Source organism: Dendrobates tinctorius, unplaced genomic scaffold (genome assembly GCF_039654945.1).
Source record: "Dendrobates tinctorius isolate UK_male_01 unplaced genomic scaffold, ASM3965494v1 ptg000403l, whole genome shotgun sequence".
Classification (NCBI taxonomy): Eukaryota; Metazoa; Chordata; class Amphibia; order Anura; family Dendrobatidae; genus Dendrobates; species Dendrobates tinctorius.
In genome coordinates this window covers 96,354-109,991 of record NW_027362068.1, presented here as the reverse complement: position 1 = coordinate 109,991, position 13,638 = coordinate 96,354, and the positions used below count along the sequence as shown (strand labels likewise).

The 13,638-nt window shown below is 47.7% G+C and overlaps 1 protein-coding gene across 1 annotated transcript in view; it reads right to left on the bottom strand.

Moving 5' to 3' along the window:
• Positions 1 to 9,890, bottom strand: part of LYPD1 (LY6/PLAUR domain containing 1) — a 91,399-nt gene extending 81,509 nt beyond the window's left edge. The window contains exon 1 of the mRNA XM_073563830.1: positions 9,442 to 9,890. Within this exon, the coding sequence (XP_073419931.1) occupies positions 9,442 to 9,619 (178 nt within the window). The 5' untranslated portion in view covers positions 9,620 to 9,890. The remainder of the gene's footprint in view (positions 1 to 9,441) is intronic.
• Between the last annotated feature and the right edge of the window lie 3,748 nt (positions 9,891 to 13,638).

Here is a 13,638-nt window from a genome sequence, read left to right as displayed (position 1 = left end):
GAGAATGAATAAGAGCGACAGTAAGAGTCTTAGCAGTTTCAAAGGTGAGAAAAGGTCGGATTCTGGAGATGTTTTTAAGATGCAGGTGACAAGAGCGAGCGAGTGATCGGATATAGGGAGTAAAGGAAAGTTCAGTGTCGAATATGACCCCAAGACAGCGGGCATGCTGCTCGGGAGTTATGGTTGAACCCTCCAGGGTTATTTCGATGTTAGGTAGAGTGAGGTTAGTAGAGGGGAGAAACACAAGAAGTTCAGTTTTGGAGAGATTTAGTTTCAGATAGAGAGAGGACATGATGCTAGAGACAGCAGACAGAGGTGCTAGATGTACTGTACAACCCTACCTATACTATGTGAGTGTAATACATGTACTGTACGGCCCTACACCTTTACTATGTGAGTGTACTCCACCACCCTGTACTACATGTACTGTACCGCCCCCACCTGTACTATGAGTGTACTACATGTACTGTACAACCGGTCTGTACTATGAGTGTACTACAAGTACTGTACGGCCCTACACCTGTACTATGTGAGTGTACTCAACCACCCTGTACTACATGTACCGTACTGCCCCCCCCCCTACCTATACTATGCGAGTGTACTACACCACCCTGTACTACATGTACTGTACCGCCCCCACCTGTACTATGAGTGTACTACATGTACTGTACAACCCTACCTGTACTATGAGTGTACTACATGTACTGTACGGCCCTACACCTGTACTATGTGAGTGTACTCAACCACCCTGTACTACATGTACCGTACTGCCCCCCCCTACCTATACTATGCGAGTGTACTACACCACCCTGTACTACATGTACTGTACCGCCCCCACCTGTACTATGAGTGTACTACATGTACTGTACGGCCCTACACCTGTACTATGTGAGTGTACTCCACCACCCTGTACTACATGTACTGTACTGCCCCCACCTGTACTATGTGAGTGTACTATATGTACTGTACCACCCTACCTGTACTATGTGAGTGTACTCCACCACCCTGTACTACATATACTGTACGGCCCTACACCTGTACTATGTGAGTGTACTCCACCACCCTGTACTACATGTACTGTACCGCCCCCACCTGTACTATGCGAGTGTACTATATGTACTGTACCACCCTACCTGTACTATGTGAGTGTACTCCACCACCCTTTACTACATGTACTGTACCACCCTACCTGTACTATGTGAGTGTACTACATGTACTGTCCTACACCTGTACTATGTGAGTGTACTCCACCACCCTGTACTACATGTACTGTACTGCCCCCACCTGTACTATGTGAGTGTACTACATATACTGTACGGCCCTACACCTGTACTATGTGAGTGTACTCCACCACCCTGTACTACATGTACTGTACTGCCCCCACCTGTACTATGTGAGTGTACTACATATACTGTACGGCCCTACACCTGTACTATGTGAGTGTACTCCACCACCCTGTACTACATGTACTGTACCGCCCCCACCTGTACTATGAGTGTACTATATGTACTGTACCACCCTACCTGTACTATGTGAGTGTACTACACCACCCTTTACTACATGTACTGTACCGCCCCCACCTGTACTATGTGAGTGTACTACATGTACTGTACCACCCTACCTGTACTATGTGAGTGTACTACATGTACTGTCCTACACCTGTACTATGTGAGTGTACTCCACCACCCTGTACTACATGTACTGTACTGCCCCCACCTGTACTATGTGAGTGTACTACATATACTGTACGGCCCTACACCTGTACTATGTGAGTGTACTCCACCACCCTGTACTACATGTACTGTACCGCCCCCACCTGTACTATGTGAGTGTACTACATATACTGTACGGCCCTACACCTGTACTATGTGAGTGTACTCCACCACCCTGTACTACATGTACTGTACCGCCCCCACCTGTACTATGTGAGTGTACTACATGTACTGTACCGCCCCCACCTGTACTATGTGAGTGTACTACATGTACTGTACCACCCTCTACCTGTACTATGGGAATGTACTGCCCCACCCTGTACTACATGTACTGTACCGCCCTCTACCTGTACTATGGGAATGTACTACCCCACCCTGTACTGCATGCACTGTACTGCCCTCTACCTGTACTATGGGAATGTACTGCCCCACCCTGTACTACATGTACTGTACCGCCCTCTACCTGTACTATGGGAATGTACTACCCCACCCTGTACTACATGTACTGTACCGCCCTCTACCTGTACTATGGGAATGTACTACCCCACCCTGTACTACATGTACTGTACCACCCTCTACCTGTACTATGGGAATGTACTACCCCACCCTGTACTACATGTACTGTACCGCCCTCTACCTGTACTATGGGAATGTACTACCCCACCCTGTACTACATGTACTGTACCACCCTCTACCTGTACTATGGGAATGTACTACATGTACTGTACCACCCTCTACCTGTACTATGGGAATGTACTACATGTACTGTACCACCCTCTACCTGTACTATGGGAATGTACTACCCCACCCTGTACTACATGTACTGTACCGCCCTCTACCTGTACTATGGGAATGTACTACCCCACCCTGTACTACATGTACTGTACCACCCTCTACCTGTACTATGGGAATGTACTACCCCACCCTGTACTACATGTACTGTACCGCCCTCTACCTGTACTATGGGAATGTACTACCCCACCCTGTACTACATGTACTGTACCACCCTCTACCTGTACTATGGGAATGTACTACCCCACCCTGTACTACATGTACTGTACCGCCCTCTACCTGTACTATGGGAATGTACTACCCCACCCTGTACTACATGTACTGTACCGCCCTCTACCTGTACTATGGGAATGTACTACCCCACCCTGTACTACATGTACTGTACCACCCTCTACCTGTACTATGGGAATGTACTACCCCACCCTGTACTACATGTACTGTACCGCCCTCTACCTGTACTATGGGAATGTACTACCCCACCCTGTACTACATGTACTGTACCACCCTCTACCTGTACTATGTGAGTGTACTACACCACCCTTTACTACATGTACTGTACCGCCCCCACCTGTACTATGTGAGTGTACTACATGTACTGTACCACCCTACCTGTACTATGTGAGTGTACTACATGTACTGTCCTACACCTGTACTATGAGTGTACTCCACCACCCTGTACTACATGTACTGTACTGCCCCCACCTGTACTATGTGAGTGTACTACATATACTGTACGGCCCTACACCTGTACTATGTGAGTGTACTCCACCACCCTGTACTACATGTACTGTACCGCCCCCACCTGTACTATGTGAGTGTACTACATGTACTGTACCGCCCCCACCTGTACTATGTGAGTGTACTACATGTACTGTACCACCCTCTACCTGTACTATGGGAATATACTGCCCCACCCTGTAATACATGTACTGTACCGCCCTCTACCTGTACTATGGGAATGTACTACCCCACCCTGTACTGCATGCACTGTACTGCCCTCTACCTGTACTATGGGAATGTACTGCCCCACCCTGTACTACATGTACTGTACCGCCCTCTACCTGTACTATGGGAATGTACTACATGTACTGTACCGCCCTCTACCTGTACTATGGGAATGTACTACCCCACCCTGTACTACATGTACTGTACCACCCTCTACCTGTACTATGGGAATGTACTACCCCACCCTGTACTACATGTACTGTACCGCCCTCTACCTGTACTATGGGAATGTACTACCCCACCCTGTACTACATGTACTGTACCGCCCTCTACCTGTACTATGGGAATGTACTACCCCACCCTGTACTACATGTACTGTACCACCCTCTACCTGTACTATGGGAATGTACTACCCCACCCTGTACTACATGTACTGTACCGCCCTCTACCTGTACTATGGGAATGTACTACCCCACCCTGTACTACATGTACTGTACCGCCCTCTACCTGTACTATGGGAATGTACTACCCCACCCTGTACTACATGTACTGTACCGCCCTCTACCTGTACTATGAAATGTACTACCCCACCCTGTACTACATGTACTGTACCGCCCTCTACCTGTACTATGGGAATGTACTACCCCACCCTGTACTACATGTACTGTACCGCCCTCTACCTGTACTATGGGAATGTACTACCCCACCCTGTACTACATGTACTGTACCGCCCTCTACCTGTACTATGGGAATGTACTACCCCACCCTGTACTACATGTACTGTACCGCCCTCTACCTGTACTATGGGAATGTACTACCCCACCCTGTACTACATGTACTGTACCGCCCTCTACCTGTACTATGGGAATGTACTACCCCACCCTGTACTGCATGTACTGTACCGCCCTCTACCTGTACTATGGGAATGTACTACCCCACCCTGTACTACATGTACTGTACCGCCCTCTACCTGTACTATGGGAATGTACTACCCCACCCTGTACTGCATGTACTGTACCGCCCTCTACCTGTACTATGGGAATGTACTACCCCACCCTGTACTGCATGTACTGTACCGCCCTCTACCTGTACTATGGGAATGTACTACCCCACCCTGTACTGCATGTACTGTACCACCCTCTACCTGTACTATGGGAATGTACTACCCCACCCTGTACTGCATGTACTGTACCACCCTCTACCTGTACTATGGGAATGTACTACCCCACCCTGTACTACATGTACTGTACCACCCTCTACCTGTACTATGGGAATGTACTACCCCACCCTGTACTGCATGTACTGTACCACCCTCTACCTGTACTATGGGAATGTACTACCCCACCCTGTACTACATGTACTGTACCACCCTCTACCTGTACTATGGGAATGTACTACCCCACCCTGTACTGCATGTACTGTACCGCCCTCTACCTGTACTATGGGAATGTACTACCCCACCCTGTACTACATGTACTGTACCACCCTCTACCTGTACTATGGGAATGTACTACCCCACCCTGTACTACATGTACTGTACCACCCTCTACCTGTACTATGGGAATGTACTACCCCACCCTGTACTGCATGTACTGTACCACCCTCTACCTGTACTATGGGAATGTACTACCCCACCCTGTACTGCATGTACTGTACCACCCTCTACCTGTACTATGGGAATGTACTACCCCACCCTGTACTACATGTACTGTACCACCCTCTACCTGTACTATGGGAATGTACTACCCCACCCTGTACTACATGTACTGTACCACCCTCTACCTGTACTATGGGAATGTACTACCCCACCCTGTACTACATGTACTGTACCGCCCTCTACCTGTACTATGGGAATGTACTACCCCACCCTGTACTACATGTACTGTACCACCCTCTACCTGTACTATGGGAATGTACTACCCCACCCTGTACTACATGTACTGTACCACCCTCTACCTGTACTATGGGAATGTACTACCCCACCCTGTACTGCATGTACTGTACCGCCCTCTACCTGTACTATGTGAATGTACTACCCCACCCTGTACTACATGTACTGTACCGCCCTCTACCTGTACTATGGGAATGTACTACCCCACCCTGTACTGCATGTACTGTACCACCCTCTACCTGTACTATGGGAATGTACTACCCCACCCTGTACTACATGTACTGTACCGCCCTCTACCTGTACTATGGGAATGTACTACCCCACCCTGTACTGCATGTACTGTACCACCCTCTACCTGTACTATGGGAATGTACTACCCCACCCTGTACTGCATGTACTGTACCGCCCTCTACCTGTACTATGTGAATGTACTACCCCACCCTGTACTACATGTACTGTACCGCCCTCTACCTGTACTATGGGAATGTACTACCCCACCCTGTACTGCATGTACTGTACCACCCTCTACCTGTACTATGGGAATGTACTACCCCACCCTGTACTACATGTACTGTACCACCCTCTACCTGTACTATGGGAATGTACTACCCCACCCTGTACTGCATGTACTGTACCACCCTCTACCTGTACTATGGGAATGTACTACCCCACCCTGTACTACATGTACTGTACCACCCTCTACCTGTACTATGGGAATGTACTACCCCACCCTGTACTACATGTACTGTACCACCCTCTACCTGTACTATGGGAATGTACTACCGCACCCTGTACTACATGTACTGTACCACCCTCTACCTGTACTATGGGAATGTACTACCCCACCCTGTACTGCATGTACTGTACCACCCTCTACCTGTACTATGGGAATGTACTACCCCACCCTGTACTACATGTACTGTACCGCCCTCTACCTGTACTATGGGAATGTACTACCCCACCCTGTACTACATGTACTGTACCACCCTCTACCTGTACTATGGGAATGTACTACCCCACCCTGTACTACATGTACTGTACCGCCCTCTACCTGTACTATGGGAATGTACTACCCCACCCTGTACTACATGTACTGTACCACCCTCTACCTGTACTATGGGAATGTACTACCCCACCCTGTACTACATGTACTGTACCGCCCTCTACCTGTACTATGGGAATGTACTACCCCACCCTGTACTACATGTACTGTACTGCCCTCTACCTGTACTATGGGAATGTACTACCCCACCCTGTACTACATGTACTGTACCGCCCTCTACCTGTACTATGGGAATGTACTACCCCACCCTGTACTGCATGTACTGTACCACCCTCTACCTGTACTATGGGAATGTACTACCCCACCCTGTACTGCATGTACTGTACCGCCCTCTACCTGTACTATGTGAATGTACTACCCCACCCTGTACTACATGTACTGTACCACCCTCTACCTGTACTATGGGAATGTACTACCCCACCCTGTACTACATGTACTGTACCGCCCTCTACCTGTACTATGGGAATGTACTACCTCACCCTGTACTGCATGTACTGTACCGCCCTCTACCTGTACTATGGGAATGTACTACCCCACCCTGTACTACATGTACTGTACCGCCCTCTACCTGTACTATGGGAATGTACTACCCCACCCTGTACTGCATGTACTGTACCACCCTCTACCTGTACTATGTGAATGTACTACCCCACCCTGTACTGCATGTACTGTACCACCCTCTACCTGTACTATGGGAATGTACTACCTCACCCTGTACTGCATGTACTGTACCGCCCTCTACCTGTACTATGTGAATGTACTACCCCACCCTGTACTGCATGTACTGTACCGCCCTCTACCTGTACTATGGGAATGTACTACCCCACCCTGTACTGCATGTACTGTACCACCCTCTACCTGTACTATGTGAATGTACTACCCCACCCTGTACTACATGTACTGTACCGCCCTCTACCTGTACTATGGGAATGTACTACCCCACCCTGTACTGCATGTACTGTACCACCCTCTACCTGTACTATGGGAATGTACTACCCCACCCTGTACTACATGTACTGTACCGCCCTCTACCTGTACTATGGGAATGTACTACCCCACCCTGTACTGCATGTACTGTACCACCCTCTACCTGTACTATGGGAATGTACTACCCCACCCTGTACTGCATGTACTGTACCGCCCTCTACCTGTACTATGGGAATGTACTACCCCACCCTGTACTACATGTACTGTACCGCCCTCTACCTGTACTATGTGAATGTACTACCTCACCCTGTACTACATGTACTGTACCACCCTCTACCTGTACTATGGGAATGTACTACCCCACCCTGTACTACATGTACTGTACCGCCCTCTACCTGTACTATGTGAATGTACTACCTCACCCTGTACTACATGTACTGTACCACCCTCTACCTGTACTATGGGAATGTACTACCCCACCCTGTACTACATGTACTGTACCGCCCTCTACCTGTACTATGGGAATGTACTACCCCACCCTGTACTACATGTACTGTACCACCCTCTACCTGTACTATGGGAATGTACTACCCCACCCTGTACTACATGTACTGTACCGCCCTCTACCTGTACTATGGGAATGTACTACCCCACCCTGTACTGCATGTACTGTACCGCCCTCTACCTGTACTATGGGAATGTACTACCCCACCCTGTACTGCATGTACTGTACCACCCTCTACCTGTACTATGGGAATGTACTACCCCACCCTGTACTACATGTACTGTACCGCCCTCTACCTGTACTATGGGAATGTACTACCCCACCCTGTACTGCATGTACTGTACCACCCTCTACCTGTACTATGGGAATGTACTACCCCACCCTGTACTGCATGTACTGTACCGCCCTCTACCTGTACTATGGGAATGTACTACCCCACCCTGTACTACATGTACTGTACCGCCCTCTACCTGTACTATGTGAATGTACTACCTCACCCTGTACTACATGTACTGTACCGCCCTCTACCTGTACTATGTGAATGTACTACCCCACCCTGTACTGCATGTACTGTACCGCCCTCTACCTGTACTATGGGAATGTACTACCCCACCCTGTACTACATGTACTGTACCGCCCTCTACCTGTACTATGGGAATGTACTACCCCACCCTGTACTACATGTACTGTACCACCCTCTACCTGTACTATGGGAATGTACTACCCCACCCTGTACTACATGTACTGTACCACCCTCTACCTGTACTATGGGAATGTACTACCCCACCCTGTACTACATGTACTGTACCACCCTCTACCTGTACTATGGGAATGTACTACCCCACCCTGTACTACATGTACTGTACCGCCCTCTACCTGTACTATGGGAATGTACTACCCCACCCTGTACTACATGTACTGTACCGCCCTCTACCTGTACTATGGGAATGTACTACCCCACCCTGTACTACATGTACTGTACCACCCTCTACCTGTACTATGGGAATGTACTACCCCACCCTGTACTACATGTACTGTACTGCCCTCTACCTGTACTATGGGAATGTACTACCTCACCCTGTACTACATGTACTGTACCGCCCTCTACCTGTACTATGGGAATGTACTACCCCACCCTGTACTACATGTACTGTACCACCCTCTACCTGTACTATGGGAATGTACTACCCCACCCTGTACTACATGTACTGTACCACCCTCTACCTGTACTATGGGAATGTACTACCCCACCCTGTACTACATGTACTGTACCGCCCTCTACCTGTACTATGGGAATGTACTACCCCACCCTGTACTGCATGTACTGTACCACCCTCTACCTGTACTATGGGAATGTACTACCCCACCCTGTACTGCATGTACTGTACCACCCTACCTGTACTACATGTGTGTAATTGTACTTAATACAGAAGGCATAGTGACAAAAGTGTGGACACAGGAGAATGACAGGAGGCACTGTAGTGACCGGGCAGTGGCCGAAGTTGAATAAATTGTGCGTGCACAGAATCTGTTTCCCCTGTGGATCGGTAGAAGCCAGGACCTCCTTACTCATCAATCGGCATGCAGAAGGTGACACAAGACCTACCGTCACTTTTCTCCATCACTTCTTTCTGACACGTATCCTGGACATTGACGGTGCAGTTCACAATGAACTCAGGGGAGGAGCAGTCATCTTTCTGGAACTCTTCACACTGGTAACACTGGATCTGCAGAGCAAAGCCTGGAAGAGAACACAATCGATCACCATGACCGGATAGCAGCATCGTCTCCTCCAAGTAACTAGCACCAGACTGAAAACTTCTCTAAAGAATCAACTGCATTGAAAATAAATTTGGGGAAGGTGTCGGAAAACCACCCGTTCATTGATCAATCCTTCTACACCAGAGGAGGACGACAAGCACCACCATGATACTTCCCTCGTTCCAACTACTGGCCTGAGACACTACTCCCACGCCATAAGTAATTAGGGAACCTGGATCAGAGGACAGACATTTATTCGAGCCTTTGTTATTTTGCCGACCTGGCACGTCCACACAGAGGTACTGCTCATTGCAAAGTAATTCTTAACTGCTCCAATGCAAGCGCTGTAGGACATGGGGACATGCTGGCTTCTCGCACAGGTTACTGCTCAGTAGGAGTGGCCCAACCCTAAGGAACCCCTATGTCAGCATATTATTAGGGTCCTACTTACAAGAAATCTCCTCGTGTACTGTCCATATATCATGAATACACACCTGATATACTGCTCAAGTATAATGTATACACCTCTTATACAGTCCATACTGTTCATATATAATGTATACCGATACCATGCATACAGACATGGCCGAAGTGTTGGCACCCTTCAAATTGATAAAAAAAAATATTTCTCAGAAAATTATTGCAATTCCACGTTTTATCTTAACTATATGGGTCAACTGCACCCTGATAGTGCATGTGTTTGGAGGCCTGGGCAGGTAAGCAGCTCTGCCTTTTTTGCTGTGTTTTTGAATTTTTGGAGGATTTTTAAGTCGTCTTTTTGTCCTATTGCTGTTCACATTTTGTTATATACAGATTTATTTTCTTTGTGTCTATTGGAAGACAAAAGACATAAAAAAGGCAAACGGGACATAATTTCATATAAAACTTTAAAGTGCTGTGGAATTGATGGCGCTATATAAATGAATGAGTAAAATAAATAAATAAAACTTTAAAAATGGGCAAGATCGCAGAATCCTTTCCATTTTTAAGGGCCCGTCACACATAGCGAGATCGCTGATTTTGTGACGCAGCAGTGATCTCGCCAGCGATCTTGCTGTGTGTGGCACACATCAGCGACCAGCCCCCCCGCCGGGTATCGCTGATCGTGCAGGAACGTCCTGGCCCATTTTTTGATCGTTGGTCTCCTGCTGGCCAGCACGCGTGGCAGCGGGAGACCAACGATCAGCGAGCTCCCAGCGCTGTAAGCACACGCTGGGAGCTGGTATCCAACGTAAACAGCGGGTAACTAAGCGCCGCGCGTGCATAGTTACCCGATATTTATCCTGGATACTAGCGTCCTCGCTGGTTCTGATCGCTGGTGAGATCTGCCTGTTTGACAGCTCACCAGCGATCATGTAACAACGCACCAGTGATCTTGACCAGGTCATATCGTTGTTAGGATTGCTAGTGCATCGTTTAGTGCGATGGGACCCTAAGAAAAATGCCTTCACATCATCCACCCAAGTGAAAACCACTCTCCAGGAAATCAGCGCCTCGGTATCTGACCACAACATTTATTGGGTCCTGCTGTCTCAGTTTTAGTTTGATTGATTGGTAACGAGGAAAAAAATAAAAAAATAAAAAAAAACAAGATCTGAGAACTAGCCTGCTATATATTCAGACCTAGCTTGGGGGAGCATTTATGCAGGGGGCCATTTATGTACATTTAATCGAAGTACATTTGATTAAAGTATGAGGCAGTTATAACATGGCAGTTAGACAGGGCAGGAGACCGGTAAGACATTTATATACATCTATTGCCTGTACATTTGGACTACAACAAATATATACAATATGCATTTGTATAATTTATATCATGGCCGCTGCATTCACTCACATCCACCGCCCTGGCATTAACTCTCTACACTTCATCCATATCGGCCCCTCACTCCTTTCCTCTCTATGTATAACACTCATGCTCTTTTCACATTGTTAAATTGCACAGATCCAGTTAGTCCCACCATCCAACATAAGAGACGCTTCCACAAATCACTTAAACATCTGCTCACTCTCTCTATCCTCCTTCTCCTAGTCGCAGGAGACATTGCTCCCAACCAATGACCATATCCGACAGGAAATTATCTCCCAATCACCTCATACCATGCACTGTCCTCCCTCCCCCACTGTATCAAGCTCACGCTCTGATTTTGAACCAGTCACAGAAGAAGTTGTAAGCAGGCTCCTTGCATCTCCTCACCCAACCACTTGCACCAGTGACCCATTTCCGTCACATCTCCTCCAATCCCTTTCGCCTGCTGTCACCACTCAACTAACTAAAATATTTAACCTCTCTCTCTCTTCCGGTATCTTTCCTTCCTCATTTAAGCATGCCATCATACATCCACTACTTAAAAAACCTTCCCTTGACCAAAACTGTGCCGCTAACTATAGACCCGTCTTTAATCTTCCCTTCATCTCTGAACTCCTGAACGCCTGGTCCACTCCCGTCTTATCCGCTGTCTCTTTGACAACTCTTCTCGACCCTCTCCAATCCGGTTTCCGCTCTTTACACTCTACTGAAACTGCCCTCACTAAAGTCTCTAATGATCTACTAACAGCTAAATCTAATGGTCACTACTCCATGCTAATTCGCTTTGATTTCTCTGCAGGATTCAACACTGTGGATCATCAGCTCCTCCTCACTATGCTCCGCTCCATCGTCCTCAAGGACACTGTTCTTTCCTGGTTTTCCTCCTATCTCTCTGACCGCTCCTTTACTGTATCTTTTGCTGGCTCTTCATCCCATCTTCCACTTACTGTTGGGGTTACTCAAGGATCAGTCCTAGGCCCCCTCCTCTTCTCTTTGTACACTGCCCCTATTGGTCAAACAATCAGATTTGGTTTCCAGTACCATCTCTATGCTGATGACACCCAATTATACGCTTCTTCTCCTGACATCACGCCAGCCTTTCTAGAAAACACCAGCGATTGTCTAAATGCTGTCTCTAACATCATGTCCTCACTATATCTGAAACTGAACCTGTCAAAGACTGAACTCCTTGTGTTTCCTCCCGCTACTAATGCACCTATACCCGACATTGCCATTTCTGTGTGTGGTTCCACTATTACTCCCCAGCAACATGCCCGCTGTCTTGGGGTCATACTTGACTCCGAGCTTTCCTTTGCCCCCCACATCCGATCACTGACTCGCTCTTGTTATCTGCATCTCAAAAACATTTATAGAATCCGACCTTTTCTTACATTTGACTCGGCAAAAACTCTTACTGTTTCTCTTGTTCTTTCTTGTCTGGACTATTGTAACTCTCTTCTAATCGGTCTCCCTCTTACCAAACTCTCCCCCCTCCAATCTGTCTTGAATGCTGCAGCCAGGATCATATTCCTCACCAATCGTTACACCGATGCCTCTACCTTGTGCCAGTCATTACACTGGCTACCCATCCACTCCAGAATCAAGTACAAACTTATTACCCTCACCCACAAAGCCCTCCATGGCTCAGCACCACCCTACATCTCCTCCCTTGTTTCAGTCTACCACCCTACCCGTGCTCTCCGTTCTGCTGATGACCTGAGGTTAGCATCCTCAATAATCAGAACCTCCCACTCCCGTCTCCAAGACTATACACATGCTGCGCCAATTCTTTGGAATGCACTTCCCAGGTCAATACGAGTAGTCCCCAATCCCTACAATTTTAAGCATGCCCTGAAAACTCATTTATTCAGACTGGCCTACCGCCTCAACACATTAACCTAACTATCCCTGTGTGGCACAGTCAAACGTTTTACCATAACCAGGTTCCCGCATCATGTTCCCACATGCTTCATGCATCCATTAGCCCTCTGTGTCTGTACTGTTACACACTTAACATTATGGCTGGTCCATACAATTAGGGCAACTGTTACCACCCACCTTTCGTGTCTCCCTCTTTCCTCATAGACTGTAAGCTTGCGAGCAGGGCCCTCACTCCTCTTGGTATCTGTTATGATCTATGTGATTATTGTTATGCTGTAATGTCTATTGTCTGTTCAAGTCCCCTCTGAAATGTAAAGTGCTGCGGAATATGTCGGCGCTATAGAAATAAAA